At 40.5% G+C, this 21,588-nt stretch overlaps 2 protein-coding genes across 3 annotated transcripts in view; one reads left to right on the top strand and one right to left on the bottom strand.

The window, feature by feature from the left end:
* fggy (FGGY carbohydrate kinase domain containing) lies at positions 1-19,814 on the top strand. 2 transcript variants are annotated; one of them, XM_085141334.1, is made up of 17 exons: positions 1-142; positions 440-633; positions 2,404-2,515; positions 2,884-3,035; positions 3,216-3,304; positions 3,640-3,755; positions 3,878-4,006; positions 6,180-6,283; positions 6,591-6,638; positions 6,720-6,827; positions 7,098-7,159; positions 7,463-7,625; positions 10,474-10,548; positions 10,685-10,805; positions 11,240-11,334; positions 14,612-14,673; positions 14,834-19,814. In XM_085141334.1, the coding sequence occupies exons 2-17, from the start codon at positions 451-453 to the stop codon at positions 14,913-14,915; spliced, it is 1,701 nt and encodes a 566-aa protein (XP_084997460.1). In that variant the 5' UTR covers positions 1-142; positions 440-450; the 3' UTR covers positions 14,916-19,814. The 2 variants fall into 2 exon arrangements, with proteins under 2 accessions (XP_084997460.1, XP_084997461.1); XM_085141335.1 differs by lacking the exon at positions 6,591-6,638 and having other exon boundaries at positions 3-142.
* Positions 16,698-21,588, bottom strand: part of LOC146498147 (peroxiredoxin-6-like) — a 14,516-nt gene continuing 9,625 nt past the window's right edge. The window contains exons 3-5 of the mRNA XM_085141338.1: positions 19,148-19,297; positions 18,892-19,038; positions 16,698-18,756 (exon numbers count right to left, since the gene is read on the bottom strand). Coding sequence (XP_084997464.1) covers positions 18,628-18,756; positions 18,892-19,038; positions 19,148-19,297 — 426 coding nt within the window. The 3' untranslated portion in view covers positions 16,698-18,627. The remainder of the gene's footprint in view (positions 18,757-18,891; positions 19,039-19,147; positions 19,298-21,588) is intronic.

Below are 21,588 nucleotides of genomic sequence, written 5' to 3' on the forward strand. Positions count from 1 at the left end.
CTTTTTGTCCGCTTTCGCATTCCGTCCGACTCTGAGGTCCAGCAGCGTTAAAGCAATGCTTTAACTCTGAAAGTACCCTGATCACAAACTTGAACGATCAACATAAATGCTCTGCGGACTAAAATAATTGTTTAATCGCTGGGTAAGTTCAGATTACGCACTCGCGTCCTATTTGTTTATTAATAAGTACTTTATAAGTACTAGTCTGTTATTATTATTGCTGAAAACCCTGTTTTACCAGCTGCTGCTGCACTTCACACATTCCTGCCCTCCAAACGTCTGCAGGAGTGTGTGAAGATGCTAAAAAGAAGACATTTTTCAAAAGCAAAATACGCAAATTGCCTTAATAATTGCGTTTTTCTTGCATTTGTATAACCTGCTCAAAGTCGACACTGGTAATGTAACCTGGTTAATAATAAACCTCCTCCCCCACTTTCAGGTCATCTCCTCATGGCAGAGATTTTTTATGTTGGAGTGGACGTGGGCACAGCCAGTGTGAGGGCTGCACTAGTGACCAGGGAGGGCCTGCTGAAGAGCACTGCACAGGAGCCCATCGGCATTTGGGAGCCGGAGTCTGACCACTATGTCCAGTCCTCCACTGAGATCTGGGAGAAATGCTGCACAGTTGTCAAGGTGGGATGATTTATGGCCTCAGTGTGTGTTACAAAAATATACATCCATCCCTCTACAGCAGCCGTCTGAGCACAGATACACCAACACAGACTCTCATGTGTTCATTGTAGCTAATTTTTAGCATGGATGTTAATAATATTTTAGCAGCTAAAGAAAAAAAAGCAGTTTCTTCATTATATATATGTTTTAATTATTTAAAAATTCCTTCTAAAACGTATTATTTAATATCCCTACCGCCCTTACATTGTTCTCTGCTAATTATTCCAGCATTTTCTTCACTACATCAGCCACCGTTTGTTATTTTTAGCCAACTCTTGGTAAGTCTTTCAGTCATTGTGTATTGTCATATGCTAATGTTTCGCTTACTTTGCTATAATTACTTTAAGCTAGTTATTTCGTCTTTTCATTCAGCACCTATTTTAGGTAAAATATAAAATATATTTACTATTTTGACCATTTTGGTTACCTAGCTAGCTACTGTACTTGTGCCTTTTCTGCTAACTTTCTGCATTTAATTCCCTCCTAGTTCAAACTCACCTGGTACAGTAGGTCTTTTACTACCAGTACATTTGCATAATTAATGAAACTAGCACCACTGAAGAACAATGGGCTGTGAGCTCAGTTTCTTGATCATTAATATGCCAAGTGTCATGACCATGAGGACCATTCACAAAGAATTGAGAATTGGCTTTCAGTCATTGTGCAAAGGTACTGTTTATAAGGTTGGGGAAACCTGCAGTAGCTGAGACTGAAAAAGTCACTGGGATGAGTGACCAAGCGTTTCTCCCACTGAAAAGGGTACATCCAGATGATTTTTGGGATTTCCTTACCTAAATGATTGCGCATGCATCAAGACATTTTACTTCAAGATATTACACCTCCATTGTTTCCAATACACAAAACACTATAACCAGTGGTCTAGAATTAAGCTGTGTGTTGTTGTTACACTGTAAACTAGTTTGTTTGAAATACATTGCTGAAAAGTTGTTATGCAGGACCCAATCAATTTCCCTTTTATTTAGAACTAGCCTGTAAATACAGCATTACTGTATGTCTAAAGAATATAGGGCATATATTAGTATCAGATCATTTTTTTACTCCCTAAGTTGGCCCCCAAAATCTAGTATTGGTCAGGCTCTACTCTTAATGGCAGCACACACACTTTGGCAACAGCTGCCTTAAGTTAGGGGAGGTATATACTCGGCAGCTGGCATATGTGGTGGATGACTGGTCTCTGCGACAAAAAAATTAACATTACAGAGTTTTTCCTGGCTCCGGATGTGCCTGTGGGAGAAGCATGATTCATCCACATTAGGTTAAGGCAAAGAATATGTTTTACCTTAGTTAACAGAGGTTTATGAAATGAGAAAAATGTGAGTAAATTTAACAGTACTAAAAAAAAGTTTAAAAAAAAATACCTGTTAAAAATGCTGGTTGAAATCATCAGTAGTAGTAATTTCCCCTCAGTGGAAGGCAAAAACCTCATGGGCAAGGAATATTCAGGAATAAACCTGTATTAGACTCACTACATGTTGTAAACGTGTTGTGCTGAAAAATCTTTTCTATGTATTGCCAATGTACTCCCTAGGTTTCAATGTGCACTTGGTTGGGAATCTCAAGCACACATCCTGTGTGAACAGCTGTTTATTTATGAAAGGCAGAAATTGACATCATAAGCTGGTGTATGTATTCGTGCCCTCTTACGGTTGCAGGATGAGTAAATGCACGGAGGAAATGTAATTTAAAAACAACTGCGTGTATTTGTTCCAGAAAGTTACTCACGGTGTGGAGAAGAGCCAGATTAGGGGGATTGGCTTTGATGCCACCTGCTCTCTAGTGGTTTTGGACCAAAGCTTCCAGCCTGTGCCTGTCAGTCAGGAAGGTAAGCGATTTATTTCATTGCATTTGATCTGATCTGAATGCTTGGTAAGCACTGGTTATGTAAGCCCCATTTTTGCTGAGCATTGATCCTTCAGGGGGAAAAAAATCACCCCCTCCACAGTGAGGTCCAAGGTCATAGTCGGCTGCAGAGTAGAAGCCTGGAGCTGGATTTGAATCATGTTTTTGCTTATTAAGCAAGACACAAAAGCATGACCCAAATTCTTTGGCTAAATACTGAATTTGTACTCCAAGATGAAATCTATCCATGACAACAGTTTTATGTATCAGGTCTTAACAGATACAATATTATATACAATATTAGCTCTCTGGTGTTTGTTGCCTTCTCCCTTACTTTACTGCTCTTCCCAGGTGACCCCCAAAGGAACGTAGTGATGTGGATGGACCATCGTGCTACAGAGCAGGCTGATCGTATAACAAAAAATGGCCACAGGGTCCTCAGCAGGGTAGGGGGAGTCATGTCACCAGAGATGCAACCCCCTAAGCTGCTCTGGCTTAAAGAGGTGAGAGGTGAACAAGGTCACCACTGATCTCTGCATGTTTTATTATTGCTCTTTGTACTGGCTGTTCAGCAGATACCTGGTGGGCTTTTTTGTTTGTTTTTTATTACTGTTTTAGCCTTAGCATATTTGTCATACAGTTGTTGCTTTTATTCTCACACACTTTGTCTTTCACTCATTCAGAATCTAAAGGAGAGCTGCTGGAACAAAGCCAGTCACTTTTTTGATCTTCCAGACTTCTTGTCTTGGAAGGCATCCGGCTCTTTAACGAGGTGAGCTGTCGATGATGTTACGGAGACTTACACACTTACAGTATGTATGTCTAATAAAAAAAGGAGGTAGGTTTGAAAAGGATCACCACTAGCAGGCCTAAAAACCCTTGTATTAATTCAAACATATTTGCTGGTGGGCTGCCCCATTAAAAACAATAGTCTTGTTTCTGTTCTCAGTTAAAAAGAAAAGATGCAGTTGCCTAATCCTTTGTGAAATGTGTGGACAAAGTCATTGGTTTTCACAAAATACTTGTATCTAATGTGTGCTGTTAATAAAGCATGTTTATTATCCTACAGTATTTGCAAGTGGATGCATGTTGTCCAATGTTGCACAGGTCTTTATGTACTCTGGTGTGTAAGTGGACCTACTGCCCTCCAGAAGGATGGGATGCCAACTTCTGGACGAGCATTGGACTGGACGACCTTCTGGAAAATAACTTCTCCAAAATAGGCCAGAAAATGACATTTTATACATTCAGATAGTTTGACTGATTATTTCTTATATCTTTTACAGTTTTTGTCTCCTTTATTAAATTATAAGAATTAAAAATGTTAAATAATTTTGTCATCCAGGCAGTGTGACGTGTCCTCCAGGAAGTCCACTGGGAGAGGGCCTTACACAGGAGGCAGCAGCAGATTTGGGTTTGGACCCAGGAACTGCAGTTGGGGCTTCTCTCATCGATGCTCATGCTGGAGGCTTAGGTATCAGATGACGAGTCACACTTACTTGAAAACAAAAGTATTTTCTTGTCATGAATAAGCCGAGATTACTCAGTTTGCAGCCGCTTTCACACAGCCTGTGACTGTGGCTGTTCCATATGAAAGCTATAGTGAAAGCATGGAGGGTAATCACATAGCCAAGTCATCACACACCAGAGATGTGTAACTGTTTTTTAATGGTGTGCTGGAATGGTGCAGACATGCTGGAGGAGCAAAAATTGCTGTCGCGTTGTTATGCCTATTTAAAGGTACTGAAAGGAAAATGAAGGCATAAAATGTCAGTGATGCAAAGTTGATATTTTATTTGCAAAGTTGATATTTTGATATGTTACGTGGCTCTGTCAGGGTCACAATAAAAAAGAAGTTCATTCCTTAAGGAGCAAAGTTTAATATAAACGTTTACTAAATAGACTTTAATATTTCATAATTTCCACTTGTGGCTGTGGCTTTTCAGTATCCTGTGTGCAAAGTTTAAACTTTAACTCCAAAACAAAGCATGTGGTAAGTTAAATCATTATTTTTGTAGGTGCATGAATACACTAGGAAACCAACTTATACATCGTAGTAATATGTATATGGACAAATGTAAATGTGGGCTTGATGGTAGTGCTATATTAGATGCTAGTTTATCCATCTATTATATTTTGCTTATTCAAAGCCACGTCGCAGTAGCAGCAGGCTAAACAGGGTGCTCCGGACGGCTTTTCCAGTCCTTTCTAGGAGATCCCGGGGGATTCCCATGACGCGTCAGATATATAATCTCTCCAGGAGCTTTTGTGTCTACGCTGGATTGTCCTCCAAATTGCATATGTCAGAAAAACCTCTTAAAGGAATCTCCAAGGAGGAGGCTTCCTAACCAGATGCTTAAACCATCTAAGCTGTTTATGTTTGGCGTGGAGGAGCATTGGCTCTATTTCAAGCTCTCTCCTGATGTCTGAGCTCCTCACCCTGTCTCTAGTGCTCGCAAATAAAAGAAATCAACACAAGTTGCCCTTGTGGTGTGGCTGGGCTCAGCCTTCGAGATAGGGGAAGCATTTTTGCTCTTGTTTGTGAAATGTATGCCTATTGATCAGTGGATGACCTGCCACAAGTCAAAGCGCTAATTATCAGGATAGTGTGATCCTCACTGAAGAGTGAAAACAACCTGCTTGACCAGCCGACAACTTGTGACTGTGCTTAGTTACCAAAAAAATAAAAAAATAAAATACCTTTTTTGGTTTTATGAGTTTGCTGGAAGAAGGAAGTGAGAAGGGAGATAATAGATGGATGATGTGATAATATTTCAACAACTATAGTTTACCACATGAGGATTAGGTGCCTAGCATGTGTTAGACGTTCCCATCTTTAATATTATGGGAAATAAACTGAATAACAAACCTGCCTGAGATGTTAGTGAATTTCTGACCAGTGTCAGGGCAGCAGCAAACCTTCCTCAGGATCAGAAATCCTCACCATCTGGATCTGTTCTGTGAGCTGAACTCGTCGTGAACTCTTGCCTTTGACCCTCGACCGTGGCCTCTGCCAATCACACATTGCTGCGTCAGTGAGAGGTTACAGCACTCTGCACCATTAGTTTCTGTTAATGTCACAGTGATGGAGACTGGCCTCCCACCTTAAACTCAAACCAGCTTGATAAACATTATTCCAGCAGTTAGCGTCACTGCTGAATCCTATGAAGAGGTTGGAGCACGATTTCATTCATGTGGATTTACAGCTCTAGCAGCATCTCTGACACTTTGTGTTAGATCAGCGGTCCCCAACCTTTTTTGCGCCACGGACCGGTTTATGCCCGACAATATTTTCACGGACCGGCCTTTAAGGTGTCGCGGATAAATACAACAAAATAAAACTAGTACCGGTACCAAAAAAAGAAGATTTATTCATAACACACGTGAAAAGACCCAGGAAAACCGAGTTAACGATAAAAAAGATAACAAAATAACGCTGAAAACCGATAAAAACCCTAAAAACCATACATTTCACACCTGAGCCTCAACTCTCACGGACCGGTACCGGTCCGAGGCCCGGGGATTGGGAACCGCTGTGTTAGATGACAGCAAAAAAAACCCCCAACAACTTAATTATTACAATGTATCTTTTTCCCTGCATAAAACAAAGAATGTTAAATAAAGCAACATTAACCTCCTCCTTCCAGGTGTGATCGGTGCTGATGTGAAAGGTTTTCATTTGCCCTGTGAGGGTCAGCCGATCACTGCACGCATGGCGCTGATCTGTGGAACGTCAACTTGTCACATGGCGGTCAGTAGTTCACAGCTGCTGTTCACCTGATTGGTGTAAAATTACCGTACTAGTCTACTACTGTACTGTTCCCCAGTGGAACTTTGTGATTGTGTGTATGTTCCTGTGAATATCTCCTGATGACTAATCAAAACGTCTTCTGATGATTAATCGTGTACTCACCACCTTCATTTCCTAGGTGCACAATCTGTCTTAAATAGTCTGATAAGATATCTTTCTAAAAGCCACTCTATCTGTATTACTTGTTTATACTTATGTGAGCATTGTTAAAAATTGTTTATAGACATAAATGATCCTGTCTGCACAGGCCAACTGCAGTAACTCTGAGATGAGAAGAAAATGGCACGCATATCCTGTTAGTCCGGCGGTTTCTATTTTAATTTATAAAATATTTACCTCCAACTAAAACTAACTAAAAGATTTCCTGTGCCGTCAGATCAGTGAGCAGCCTCGGTTTGTGCCAGGAGTGTGGGGGCCCTACCTATCTGCCATGGTGCCTGGACTGTGGCTCAACGAGGGAGGGCAGAGTGTGACAGGAAGGCTGGTCAGTCTACTCATATTTTTCTTGATCTTTTTCATTCATATTTAAATTATTTTTCAGATCCTCTTCATGCTCAATACTAACAGAAAACATGGAGACAAAACCACTTATTTTTTCTTCACCTTTCACATTTGAACTACTGGTTTGAAAAAAAGGAGCTAATGCTTTGGGATGTTTATAGATTCAGCTTTGACATTATTAGTTGAAGCCAGGTGGTCACCAGTCATTCGTGATCCTTTTCAGTTTAAATGTATTGCCTCTTTCCTCCCTCAGATTGACCACATGGTGAAAGGTCACACTGCATATACCCAGCTCCGGGAACAGGTTCAGCAGAGGTCAGCTGATGCTTTTAATACTGCAGTTCCCAACAATGCTTTTGCACATCTGTGATCTTCATCAGCTGGCCTAGAATAATGTCAAGTATGCTTTAGGGAGATTAGAAGCTCAGTAATGTTGTGCTTTCAGTGCAACTCAACTGTTCTCTGGAGGAATAGCAAGTAAAATTTTTTAATATATGGTACTTCACGTTTGCTGAAGATTGAATATAGATTCCATGCTCACCAACCACCATGGCATTAATATAGGTAATATCAGCTATCATTTTAGGTGTCCTGGCAACAGTGTTTTTAATTTTACAGGCTTCCTTTTGCTGGCGAGAATATCTACAGCTACTTGAACAACCATTTGAGTTCGATGGCCAACTCCTGCTCTGCTGTCGATCTGCTGGGGTCCAGTCTTCACGTGTGGCCGGACTTTCACGGAAACAGGTCGCCCCTGGCTGACCCAACTTTGAAGGGCATGGTAAATGCTATGACTTAAAAAGAAGGAGTGTGTGTGGAGTATGTGTGAGTATCAGATTTTAAGTTAGGGTATGCCTGCTTTGAATGTTTCTTCCTTTTTGTGCACTTGGGGTTTTCTTAATCTTTTCTTAATGTTCTCTTATGCACGTGGAAGTCTGTGTTTCAAAGATCCATGCTCTACAGCAGCGGTCCCCAACCCCCGGGCCTCGGACCGGTACCGGTCCGTGAGTCGTTTGGTACCGGGCCGCAAGAGTTGAGGCTCAGGTCTGAAATGTATGTTTTTCAGGGTTTTTAGCGGTTTTCAGCGTTATTTTGTTATTGTTTTTATCGTTAACTCAGTTTTCCTGGGTCTTGTCACATGTGTTATGAATAAATCTTATTTTTTTTGGTACCGGTACTAGTTTTATTTTGTTGTATTTATCCGCGACACCTTAAAGGCCGGTCCGTGAAAATATTGTCGGGCATAAACCAGTCCATGGCGCAAAAAAGGTTGGAGACCGCTGCTCTACAGAATGATTATGAATGAATTCCACAATGATTCCACATATATGTGTGAGGCTTTTAGAAGCAGCCATATATATGCAGCTCTGACTGGCTGCTTTCCTGTTTTTGCACTTTTTTCGTTTGTCACACATTTAAAAGGTTTAATCAAAACTAATACATAAATTTCATTGTAAAATGAGGGCAAATGATTAAAGTCAGACGTTACTTATGTTACATTTTCCAATTAAGGTGAGTTATTTTTGAACAGGTCCCTGTTATCCAACTCAAAGCTGTTGACTCATCTTTTTTTTTTTTTTTTAATCTCTTTGGATTTTTTGGTACAAAAAAACAACAACAAAAATTTAAAAAAAAATCCCAAAACAAAAAACAAGAAGCAACACAATAAGCAGTCTGAGGTATGTAAAAGTAAAAAGGAAAACTAATACATTATGGTAAATAATTGGGTATACCACCCATTTACACATTTGTCCTGACAAACCCATCCTGCCATTGGAGTGGGGCTGCCCCTCCAAAAAGATATCGTCATTACCGCTTAGTTTTGCACTCAGTCTTTCCATCGGTAAGACTCTAAAGATTTCTTTATACCACTGTTGGTGGTTTTCATTGATCCAATTGAAAAGAATACATTTTCTTGCCAAAAACAATAATTAACATAGCAGTTTATATTTGTTAGCTGTTGACTCATCTTAATACAGGAAGTATTGTTAAAGAAAGCTCAGATTAAGTTATTAAGCTTTTCCTAAGAACCATCAGTAATGTTTCTAAAGAACTTTACCATTGAATAAGACCATAAAGAACAGTGAATTTATTTACATAATTTATTGTATGATTTTCCCCTGTTGGAGTAAGATGGGGCTACTCTTGACCAGGCTGAGCTCAAGAAGAGTCCTTTTTCCAGAAAAACCTGAAAGTCTTTTCCCGACACAGTTCTTGGAGATCAATGTTCTGTGCTGTGAGGTTTGTAATGTCAAGGAGAAGTTTCTTTGAGCTTTTCTCCAGGTCTTTAATTTTGTATTGCTTTTCTTCTTGTTGTTTTTAGAGTTCTTTGTTTTCTTCTTCAAGTTCTTTATATTTTTCTTGCAAATCTTTGTATCTTTCTTCTTGACCTTTCTTTTCCTCGTCCATGTCGTTGTTAGTTTGTTGTAGTCTGTCATGGATGGCCAGTAACTCTTGATGTCTTTTTTCCAGTTCTTGAAGAGTAAACTGGGTCTCTTGATTTTTTTTTTCTCTTGTTGTCACTTCTCGTCTTGCATTTCACCGTTTGTGAACGATACTTTGTAATAGAGTCCATCAGCATTAAAACTCAGCACATGGGGAAATAGTTAATTTAACTTGAACTTATTTAACTTTGCAGAACCACAGATTGTGTTTTCTAGAGTGCTGGTTTGGTACAGGGAAAGCAAATGAGATGAGATCCTAATGACTGATTTGATTTTGTAAGTCACAGCAAGACAGTTCAAACCTGTGCCCTAAACTTATTTGTGGAACTCCCCACAGGACTGAATAGGTTCAAGTTGGCAGTTTTATACGATCTGTTTCAGATAATATAACAATGACCAATGAACATATCTTCTGCTCTCTACATAGACAGAAACTCACATTTAACTCATGCATTTGTGCTCAGCAGCCTTTCTATTCTCTTCCTGTCCTCTCGACTTCAAGACTGATGTGGGAACATGTGGGCAATCTGTCTGCATAAACTGGACAACAATTATTTGCACACCTTTTCATAATGTCTCTGAGAGTGATTGCAGCCTAAGTGTGTCTTTTTTGTTGAGCCAGTATAATTTAGATTCACCAACTAACATTGTCTCAGGATAATGGTGCATGAGTTGAGTTATCTTGTTTCTACTGTTGCGCACAACAATATCAATATTTGTTGTGTCTATATCAATATAAATATAAAATATTACGATACTATGATCTGTCATTCCCTCCACGCCTAGCAGCTATAGAGGCCAGCCGAACCAGCTAACTTCAAAAGCAAAACAGTTAGGTTGAGGTTAATTTCCCATTACACAATTAAATGCCATTAATTTAGTTTGTTACTCGTATTGGCTTACTTAGCTCATGGTCCCTCACTAATCATATCAAAAAGAAACTGTTTTTATTTGTGAGTTTAACTTGTTATTATATTTGGTTATCCATGTTTTGTTTTGGATTTTTTGGTAATTACTGGCGCCAAACCACATCTAAAATTCCAGGAAACAGAAAGCCAAGGAACGGAATATGAAAACCTCTGTTTTTAATAAATTACCAAACACTGGATGACAGCCTTGCTTTCACAAAATCTTAGACGGTGATCACACCCTTGCTGGTATTTTTGTGTCATTACTGTTTTGCAGGTAGTTGGACTCTCTTTGTCCCAGACCTTGGATGACTTGGCCCTTCTCTACCTGGCCACCATGCAAGCCCTCGCTGTGAGTCTGATGGCGTTTTGTGTTTCAAATAACTTCCTCTCTCTCAGACTGATACCCTAGCACCTTTAAGTACAAAGGAGGTTGTATTTGCTTTCTTGTAACTTTATTCCTGTTGTGTGTCCTCCTCTGGTTTCAGCTCGGTACACTTCATATTCTGGAGGCCATGAAAGAAGCAGGGCATGAAATCAGAACCCTCTTCCTGTGTGGTGGATTGAGCAAAAACAACCTGTTTGTACAGATTCATGCTAATACTACAGGTAGTAAATACCAATAACATGGTTATATGTATATTTTGAAACACAGTTGCACAGTATGTACATTTATAATTTATTGAGAGTAAGAAAGAATGTTTGTATTAGTATTTCAATAACTTAACCATGAAATAAGAAGAAAATCTTAATTCTGTGCAGCTTCCAGTAGCCAACTTTGAAGTTTAAAGAGTCCCCCAAAGTCTTTTTTAACAGCACAGCTCAACAAGACAGAAGAAGTTACTCCTAGGGTGGACCTACATGTAACTGAAGTAAATTTAGAATACAGACAATCAACAACGAAAAATAATTAATATATAGTGGGAATATGATACAGGAAGACATTGAAGAACATTCAGGCAGAGAGGACCTGGAGAGAGGAAAAGGTAAAATAAGTTCTGTGATAGCTTTAGCCCATTCCATGTCTTCAATCTCATTCTCAGGGTTGCCTGTAGTGTTGCCAGACCAAACTGAAGCTGTGCTAGTGGGAGCAGCAGTGCTGGGAGCATGTGCATCAAGACACTACAGCTCTATACAGGTAGAGTGAAGTTACAATACACATGAGTCAAACAACATCTGAGGGATTTGGCAGGAAATGCTTTTGAAACGTAATTAAGCACTCATTAGATATAAGGTCTGAAGAAGAGCATCGCTGAATGGGCAACATGTTAAACATTGAAGCAGATGAGCTACAGCAGCAGAAGTGGTCTTCTGCTGCTGTAGCTCATCTGCTTCATCTGCTGCTGTAGCTCATCTGCTTCCCAGAAGACCACTTCTGCTGCTGGAAACTGTTCTGATGTAACATTAAAGTTCATAAAGAACATGAAACATAAATCCAACTGCCTTGTATCAACAGTTCGGTCTAGTGTTGATGGTGTAAAGGTGTGGGGGATATTTTTTGGCACACTTTGGTACCAAATGACCGTTCGTCAAATAAACACCTGCAAAATAACGTAACTGGAAGTTTTTTCTGATATGTCACAATACCAACACAATAACATAACAAAAGTGTCCCGGTGGAAATGCGCTGAAACACTGTCGGCTGTCACAGTGGCAATTTGGATTTGCTCTTTTGTACAAGTAGAGATGGAGGTGTATAGTGTTTTACTCCAGTCTGCAATTTGACTTTAAGAGCTGGCTTCCCAAAATACATTTAGCGATTGTAGGGTAAGTTGTTCATTTTAACAGTTTTTCTGTTTAACAGAGTTAGATAAGGATTAGAATCTGTGACTGGCTTTTTAAAATAATTTAATAACATTAAATTTTCACAGCACTGGGTCTGCTGACCCAATGTTTGTGTTTTTGGTTTAAGCTGTACTCTTTGAATTATGGATTTCTGTTTGTATTATATTTATAGTTCCTGGTTATTCGGTTTCTGTTCTGTTTCTGTGCCTCCTCTGTGTTCTTAGTCTAATTCTGTTGTCCGTGCATGTTGTATATTTAGTCTTAGTTTTCTGTCTTTATGTCTTCCCTATGTCCCACGTCTTGTTACTTTTGTCTCTGTGTTTCATGTTCCCGCTGTTCCAGAGTCTCTCATGTTTCTCTGTCTCAGTATCAAGTCCATGTTTCTGTGTTATGCTTCCTGTTTACTTTTACTTTGACAGTCTGTCCTTGGTTAATGTATTCTGCTTTGCTTCCTTTGTCTCTCTATGGTCGTGTCCAAATTCATGGGCTGCATCCTCCTGAGGACACATTTGTAGGCCAATTACGTCACAGCGACGCGACGAAGGCTGTCCAAATTCGTAGACTCCTCCGAATGCAGCCGACAAATGTGTCCTCCTTTTCTCCGAATTTGAAGGATGGGTCTGGTGTGTTCTTCGTGGCCTACCATATCCCAGAATTCATAGTGCGGCTTAGCCAATTCCAGTTTTCAACAATGGCGGCCGCTACTAAGTTTTAAAATTACTCTTATTAATCTTTCTGGGTCACAAAATAAACTTTTAACATATTTTCAGATGAGAATGTAGCTGTGTAAACATCAATTATCTGCTCAGTTTATCAAGATATCACGTATTTGCAAAAGTGCTCCGACGTTTTCGGAGACGTCTGCTACCCACCAGCTCGATAGCTAGCCGGGAGCTCGAGGGTCACTGAAGCCGCAGAGAACGGCACAACTCCCGGCACATCATTTTCAGATCACCGTGGACTTTTGCTACTCAGGTTAAACGTAATATATAAGTCACTTAGACAACCTAAAAATGTTATTGTTTGGCTTTTTTCAGTGTTTTATTTGTTTGTGAGTAAATCGGTTTGGCTGAGATTCAAGTTATTAGATTAGATTAAAAAAAAAACTTTTTTAATCCCCCAATAAACGTCAAACAGAAAACTGATTAAACAGAAGTGTGAGATGGTCGAGAATTTACGCCATTGTTCTGTTATATTTCAGATAGCAAGGAGCAGACAGCTGAATTTATTAAACTCCACTGAGACAGCGGTGATGCAAATCAGAAGGCTAGACCGTCCAATTTCACAGCCGTTTACTTCCGGCCTACCCGACCTTCTGAGGACTCGGCCCACGTAGACCGCAAAGGCCGAGTCCTCAGGAGGATGCAGCCCATGAATTTGGACACGATATCTGATTTGTCCCACCTGTGTTCACACCTGTTCCCCATAATTGTCTTGCCCTCGCATTTAAGCCCTGTGTTTCCTGTTGCCCTTCATTGCATCGTAACCTCACTGTGCTGTGTTTCTCCCTTCCTGTTCCTCATGAAATTCTAGTTCTCAGTCCCTGTGTTTCTTTTCCTAGTTTGTGTTTTTTATTTACTAGTTTCCAGTTTAGTTTCTATTTTATATGTTCAAAGTTTCGTTTTGTTTTTTGGGAAGTTTCTTTCTATGGAAAAGTATTCCCAGCAATAAAAGCTGCTGCTTTAAGTTTGTCCTCCGTTTGGCTCCTACATCCTGCCTGCCACAGCACACACCTTGACATGAATACATTTCAGTCAAAGAGGACACGTTTGATGAAGTGGTTGCATTTGAAAAACATAGAAGTAATCCCATGTTTCTGAAACTTGGCTTTAAAGGGATGTTAATGATAACCACTTCATTATAAATACAATATGGATAGCATTTTTTAAAGAGACCGCCCCTGCCACTTAAATGTAAACTGCATATATCCCACTTTATTTTGTAAAAGCCAACATCTTTTTTTGTCAGCATCATAGAAGACTGTGTTGTGCAGCTGTTTCGAGCAGTTGAGCAGTACTTAAAAACGAAATACGTGTCTCTTTAATCTAGGTCAGCTTGGTATTTTAATGTTTAGTTTACAGTTTACAGTCTGCAGCAGTTTGCAGTCTAATCATTACATGCTGTAGTGTCGTGGAAACACAGCAGAGGTCAAACATGACATAGGTTATGTCATACATAATCACTGACTCACTGCCTGCATCTGCTAGGTGGAACCAAACTACATAATAAGCAATGCACTGTGCTGGCTTTTGTTACAGACAGGTATGGATTCATCTTGTGTCAGGTCAACTCATCATCTCTTTGTGTCTCAGCACCACAACTCTGAGCAGCCTCAAAGCCAGACAGACTAAAAATACGATGCTGTTATTTGGACGAGGATGCACCTGTCAACCCATTACGAACATAGACACAGCAGGCAGTTGTGTTGTCTGAGCCTCGAAGCTGCAAACAGTCAGCTGCATGGATTTTGTAGGTTTAGACAGCAGAGGGGCCCTGCACTGCATTAATTATAAACTCCGCCACAGCAGCAGGCTGCTGCTTTTACTATAACTGGGTCATGGCTGACATGAAGCTGAATGAGTGTGCTATCATTTATTGAATGAAATTCATGTGTGTGTCTTGTGTTTCAGGAGGCCATGGAAAAAATGGCTAAAGTGGGGAAAGTCGTCCAGCCTGACAGTGAAGTCCAGAGGTGAGGAATTCTGCAACAGGAAAGGAAACGCTTGACTCTGATACCTTCTTTGTGTTTAATAATTGATATAGTTGTGGGATATTACAGGAATGAAATCTGAAATATACAGCAGGCATCAAATTTATCTCATGATTTTCTTTATTCCTTCCTTTTTTTTCAGCTTCTATGAGAGGAAGTACAAGGTGTTCCTGCGACTGCTCGCCCACCAGAGGGAGTGCCAGGCCCTCATGAGCCAGAGATGACAGTGCTGGTGGGAGGTGTCTGAGATGAAGCTCGCTCTCTGTGGCACAACAGTGATGACAAATCAAGAACGAGACGTCTTAACCTTGCTGCTTTTTTCAGTATAAATAATGTTTTTTAATTCCATTATGGGGGTTTAACATTCTCATGTGATACTATGTCATACATGCGGGACTTATCAGATGACATCAGATCTCTGTGTAAAACTACGTGTTTCAAATTCAGGCTGAATGGGACAAGTGGCAGTTAAAGTCAAACATCATGGAGTGTTATCTTCTAATGCATTCCTAATAAATATTTCAAATGAACACTCCTGTCTCTCTCACTCCAGCCTAATGTGTCTGGATAAACAAGCTAATGTCCTTCCAGTCAGCGATCAGTGACATTCATTTTTAAACTGCTTGTCCTTTGTTCTCTCCTCACTTGACTTCATCCCTCCATTTCCTGTTTTTAACACCTCCCTTGTCCTTAAATTCTCCTGTCTGCTGCTCACAGAGGGGAAGCCTGTTGCCACCGTTCCCCTAGATAAAAGTTGATAAGCTCTTAGCTGATGCTGTCAACCCGATGAGGAGGGAACACCAAATCCCACACAGCTGAGTTAACACTTCAAACAGAACTAACTTAGGATACAGAGGAGGCCAGGGACAGTGCTAGCCAAAGCTAACAAAGTCACAGAGGAGATCCTGGACATATCTATATTTATGTATATATATATATGTGTGTGTGTGTGTGTGTGTGTGTGTATTTGGGGGCTCATCCTTGCCATTTGCATTTCCTTTTGTAGCGCCCAGGTGGGTGGTTTGTCTGCGTGTTGCTGGGTGGCTGTTTGGTTTGTGTTGTTAGCCACAATGGAGTTTGATTTGGATAAGTTTGCTGGGGATCCTACATTGCAGCAGTTGAATAAGTGTAAGAAGATAGATTTGATGCTTATTGCCAACCTTTTTAATGTGCAAACACCACTGGTTGTGAGGAAGGAAGAACTGCGGCAGCTTGTAGCCAAGGCACTGGGTGAGAGGGGACTGTTGGCGGATGGGGCAGGCATAGCTGATGTGGAGCCACTAGCTCCTGTACCTACTCCTTCCACTAGTCCTCCTGTAACCACTTCTATAGCTCCTCCCAGTCCTGCGGTGAGGGACGTCAGCTGAGGAAGTCCAGCTGATGCGCTGGATTAAGGAAGTGGAGTTGAGAAATTGGGAGCTGGAAGTGGAAGCGATGCATCTTAGGGTGAAGGCGTTAGAGCTGGAACGCCAGCCTAGTAGCTCTGTCCACCCACCGCTCACACCGTGATGTCATTACAGATCCAACAAGAAGCCAACCTCAACCAAGGCAGCTCACTCTTTGGGCAGTATGTATGTAAGCAGTAGCATATACATACATTTTGTATATACATACATCATTCCCTATATTCTTTTGTTGTCAATACAAACGATGGCAAAGAAACAATGTTTTCAAAAGCTTTATTATCACGGTGACCTTGAGATGAATCTATTGACCTTGAAGGAGGTTAGAGGTCATATGTAACATGATATTTTAAATCTTTATATAAGGTACTTTCTATATGTTAACAATACACACCATACTTGTAAGAATTCTAGTTTCTAACTTATGAGGCTTTTTGTCATTTTTTGGCAAATAAATCATTAAATTGACCTTAAAGACCTTGGTGGATATAAGATGTTAACATTACCCGACTCTACACCACTACAAAGTTTGCATTCATTCAAATTCATTAAAAACTTCACGAGCTATGTGTTTACACACAGAATGACATGCGCGCACAGAAATGCTACCAAAAACATGTTGCATGACCAAAGAAACTTGGTCGAGGTAAAAAATCCAGTGAAATCGGTTAATTTGTTCTTGCAAAAGTTTTGCATCATCACTGTCAGCAGTTTAATATTAGACCAGTATTACACTGTAAACATTATTGCCAAATTTAATCATGTTTACTGATTTAAGCTTGTCATGCTCAACTTGACAGCTGTAAAGAGAAGAGTGGGGAATTATATTAAATTTTGTTACAAGTTGCACCGCTTCTCAAAGTATCACCACATCCAGCTTCAAAAACCTAAAACGTCCACAAATGTATACAGTAGATTTAAACCTGCAGGTCCTGGATTGGCCACTTGAGTCTGGTTTGGAATTGTTGTTGTTGAAATGCCACATTTTACAGCATTAAAAGGGATGTTTACTGCCTGATATCAGTTTTAGTCTCTATGAAGAGACCTCAGATAATATGAATCACTGAACCGGCCCTTTCAGTATTTTAATTGAACTATTTGACAAATATTGTGGCCCGTTGTGTGGTACAGACCACCCAAGAAATTTGTTTTCAGTCTCCCCTCAACTCTAGATGGATGGATGAGCTCGGTGAACTAATTAAGGCTCTGAGGGAACACATGAGTGTTGACTGATGTGCTTCATGGAGCGTTGCAGTGAGATGTCGCCACACTCACATTTTCCAGACCACAGAGTGAATGTACCTGGCTTCAGAACTATTCAGCAGGCGTGGATAAGAAATCTTCTTGTATTTGTGGTGGTGTAATCCCAGACTGCAAGGAAATGTTTCTGCAGCCTGAATATTGAACTGCCAGCTGCTGGAATGCATCCATATTACTGGCCAAGGGAATTCGTCATTGCTGTTTCTATTTTGAGTGTAGTTTGAATCAGCACACTGTTTGGATTCCTCCATCATCTGAGAAAGAGGTCACACAGATAACAGTGGATGATGAATGGATCCTGACCACCCCAGCAACCTTTACTAGACATGCAGATTAATGCTTTCTCTAACATCTGCTTCAGCTTCTAATTGAACTCCCCTTTGAAACATTTTTCAAATCTTTCTATTTTTTGTGATATTGTATTCATTTATTTCATAATTTTTCATGTCTGTAACGGTCATTTGTTACAGCAGTAACAGTTACTTAACACTAAGTAGAGCTATTAATGTTTGTATGTTGAACACCTAAAGTTTATATATGCAACTTTCTAACCAAGCTAAATGCTCATGCTAAACTAACGCCAAGCTGAAAAATGAGGACAACAGATGCCAGTGGTGTCATATTTGCTACGTCCATCTTTTATGTGCTGGGTTGTGGAGACCTAAGGGTCAGCTGTGCATTTTCTCTTATTAATATCACAGCTGATTATAGATGGACCTTGCTAACCTAGCTAGCTAGCTCTTGATTTAGTTCAAAACTCCTCAGATGGTATGACAACATGAAGGCATCAATACGGGAGTAGCTTATGAGTATGGATATTAATAAACTCATTTGTGAGGTTATTTTCCTATATGTATTTATGATATACAGCGTATGGCTTAAATAGCAACATAAACATCTTACTTTTGAACCTGTAAACAACATGCAAACAGTATTTCTGCTAAAAAAAAGAAAGAAAAAAAGACACTTATTCTGCCACACTGTAGATTAAAAAAAATCTTTTATTCAAATAGTAATCTATTTCCCCATGACAGCTCCTTTCCACCTGTCTTCTTAGAAAAGTAGGCAGCTTGAGGAGAGGAAGTTGTACTAAATGTCCCAGTTAGAACAATCCTATATCATAAGACACTGGTATTCATTCCATCCATGCTGACTGGGACTTATTCACAGCTGGGATGTCTATCAACCAGGTGAGTGCGCTGTCCATGCAATGGACAATGCAGTCCACATAACAGATGCAAGCGTTGAATATCAGCATCCTTTCTGCCTGTGCTTATGGCTGGGGTGTGTAGCGCAGGTACTTTTTGCCAGAGGGGAGGTCTTTGGTGTAGACGCCAGCTGGGAACAAAGAGGCGGCCTCTTCTTCAGACATACTCGGGGGAACCATCACGCAGTTTCCAGGCTGGAGGAAGAGACACATTGCAAAAAAGTCTGCTGGTCAACACAGCAGCTGCTCAGGTCCTATAGCTATTATCTGTGCCTTCAGCTGCTGTAATAACTGGCAGCAACTGAGGTCACTTTCAAATGCATGGCATACCTTCCAGTCGGCAGGTGTGGCTACTCGCTTCCCTGCTGTGAGCTGGAGCGAGTCCACCACCCTCAAGATCTCATCAAAATTGCGTCCTGTGGTGGCTGGGTAAAGCAGGGACAGCTTTAGCTTTTTGTCAGGACCAATAATAAACACCTAGATGGGGGGAAAGAAAGGTGAGAGAGTTTCCCAGTAAGAGGGATAAAAACCTTCACGATTGATGTGAAAAAAATGTGTGAAACAAATGTGTGTTTATGTTTCTCACACAGCGGGCAGTAAGGGGCATGCCATCTTTGTCCCTCTCATCTGGGTCCAGCATGCCCAGGGCGACTGCCAGCTCCCGTTTGCTGTCCGCTATGATGGGAAAGGGCAGCGGGCAGCAGGCAGACTCCTCACAGTTGTAGGCCACGATGTCCTAGTCACACAAAAGAACAGACGCAAGCCCTCCATTAGATATTCAAAGCAAGTGTGAGTGGTGCAACATTGATTGAGCTCTGTCGTATATACACTGTTACTCAGATTTCAATGTAGATTTCTGGGATGTGAGGAAATAATCCCCCACGTTATTTAGAACACAATCATATAGACTGTGGAGTCGTGGCCTGACGAGTTAGCTTTTCTGTGTTGTGCCAACCGACTTCGCCAGAAGTTGTTTGGTTTCCCAGATGGATAACTGGAACTGATCACAGCCACAAAACAACAATATTGCAGACGTGGAAGCAGAGCAACTACGGACGAAAGTTTTGGCCGGTCTCAGCAATGCAAAGCCCCCACAATGCAACATCAGCATGGAGGAGAGGAAGGCACTCACATCACTTAGTAATGACAACAACATTATTATCCTTCCGGCAGACAAGGGTAGGTGCACAGTTTTGCTAAACCAGAAAGCCCATCATGAGTAAATTTTATCACTGCTCAGTGACAAAAATACTTATGAAGCAAGACCCAGAAAGTGGTTACAGGAAGAGGGTGATAGATTGTCTTGTTCAAACTGCTTCAGACAATGGTATTGACTGGACCTCATACCACAGGCTATACCCAGAGGAATCTACACCAAGTCTGTATGGTTTACCTTAGATACATAAACAGGGTGCACCTTTAAGACCGATTGTCTGTATGATCAACTCGATCACCTATAACATCTCAAAGTTTCTGGCTTCGATCCTCAACCAGAGGCAGCTCTGAACACCACATCCAGAACACCTTGGATTTGAATTGGGAGTTGGAGAAAATGAAGTATGTTGGAGTAAATATCACTAAAGATCTCTCTAAAATATATCATGTAAATTGTAAACCTTTGTGTTATAAAATAAATGAGGATATTAAAAGATGGAACTTAATACCAATTTTAAATTTTGAGTCACGTACTGATACAGTCAAAATGAATATTTTGCCTGGGATGCTTTATCTGTTCCTAACACTCCCAGTTGAAATAACTGATAAACAATTTCAGGAGTGGGATAAAATAATCTCTGTGGCAGGGGAAAAGACCACGGATTAAGTACCAAACTATCCAGTTGGCTAAAGATAAAGGGTGGTTGGGGTTCCCATGTTTGAAAGATTACTATATTTCAGCTAAACTGAGGATCCTAGCGTGTTGGTGCAATGTAGACTACCAAGCAAGATAAAAAGAAATAGAAACAGTTGTCTCAAGAGATTTTCCGATTCAGTCAAGCTTAGGGGACGTGACACGTATTAAAAAACAAATTAATCAAGGAAACCAATGGATTAACTTGCCTTTAAAACTCTGGTTACCACTTCTTAATAAGAATGATTGGAATGAAGAGGCCAGGATCTTAAGATGGTGCGCTTATGATCTTGATTTTTTACCCAATAAGTTAGACGCAAGATATAAAAAATGGGCAGGGCAAGGCTTAATGGCATATTGTATGTTTTATTTTTTTTTTTTTTTTTTTTTTTTTTTTTTTTTTGCCTGTCCCGTTTGGCTCTTTTGCCATCAGAATTATTGTCTAAAGGCGAAGAAAGATGCCCAACGGTTTTTCTTTACCAAATTGACCATCCCAGCTTTGCCGTAATGGTCCATTTGATTCACCTTTTATTCTTTATTTTATTTTCACTTGCTGAATACGGGACAGATTTGACTGGGGGAAAGAAAAGGGAGAAAGAAAGAGGGAAAGAAAGACAGTTGAGAAGAGGGACGGGGGAGAAGGGCAAAAAACAAAAACCAACAGAATAAGCAGAAGAAAAAAAATAAAAAAATAAATACATATATCGATCACCTGGATCACCTGTTGAGAAAGAAAAAAGAAAACAAGCAGAAGAAAACGAGAGTAATACAATAAACCACATCACAATGATATATGGGAATATGACAGTAACTACTAAATATTAAACATTATTGTGCAGCACGTAAGATCGACAGCACAGTGTGCATTGAGGTAGGAGCCAAAAAGGGTGTAGTTTGTGTGTGTGATCACCCGTGTGTACACCTGTGAGCATGGACGCGCTTGTTTTCTTAAAAGGTTCCCTCATGTAATGATCTGCTAGAGGGTGTGGGGGGCCACTGCCCCGTCCTCCAGGGCATGAAGCAGGTATGGAGGAGATCAAAACTCCAGACATCCAGAGGCCCCCAGAACACAAGAGACCAAGGAAGACCAACAGAGGGGCAGCCGCGCCACTGTCCCAGAAAGAGCTGAGGAGAGTCCCAGATGAGGGGTCACCCAGCAGCCACGGAGCAGAAGCCAG

The sequence above is a fragment of the Neolamprologus multifasciatus genome, chromosome 18 (assembly GCF_963576455.1).
Source record: "Neolamprologus multifasciatus chromosome 18, fNeoMul1.2, whole genome shotgun sequence".
NCBI classification, from domain to species: domain Eukaryota; kingdom Metazoa; phylum Chordata; class Actinopteri; order Cichliformes; family Cichlidae; genus Neolamprologus; species Neolamprologus multifasciatus.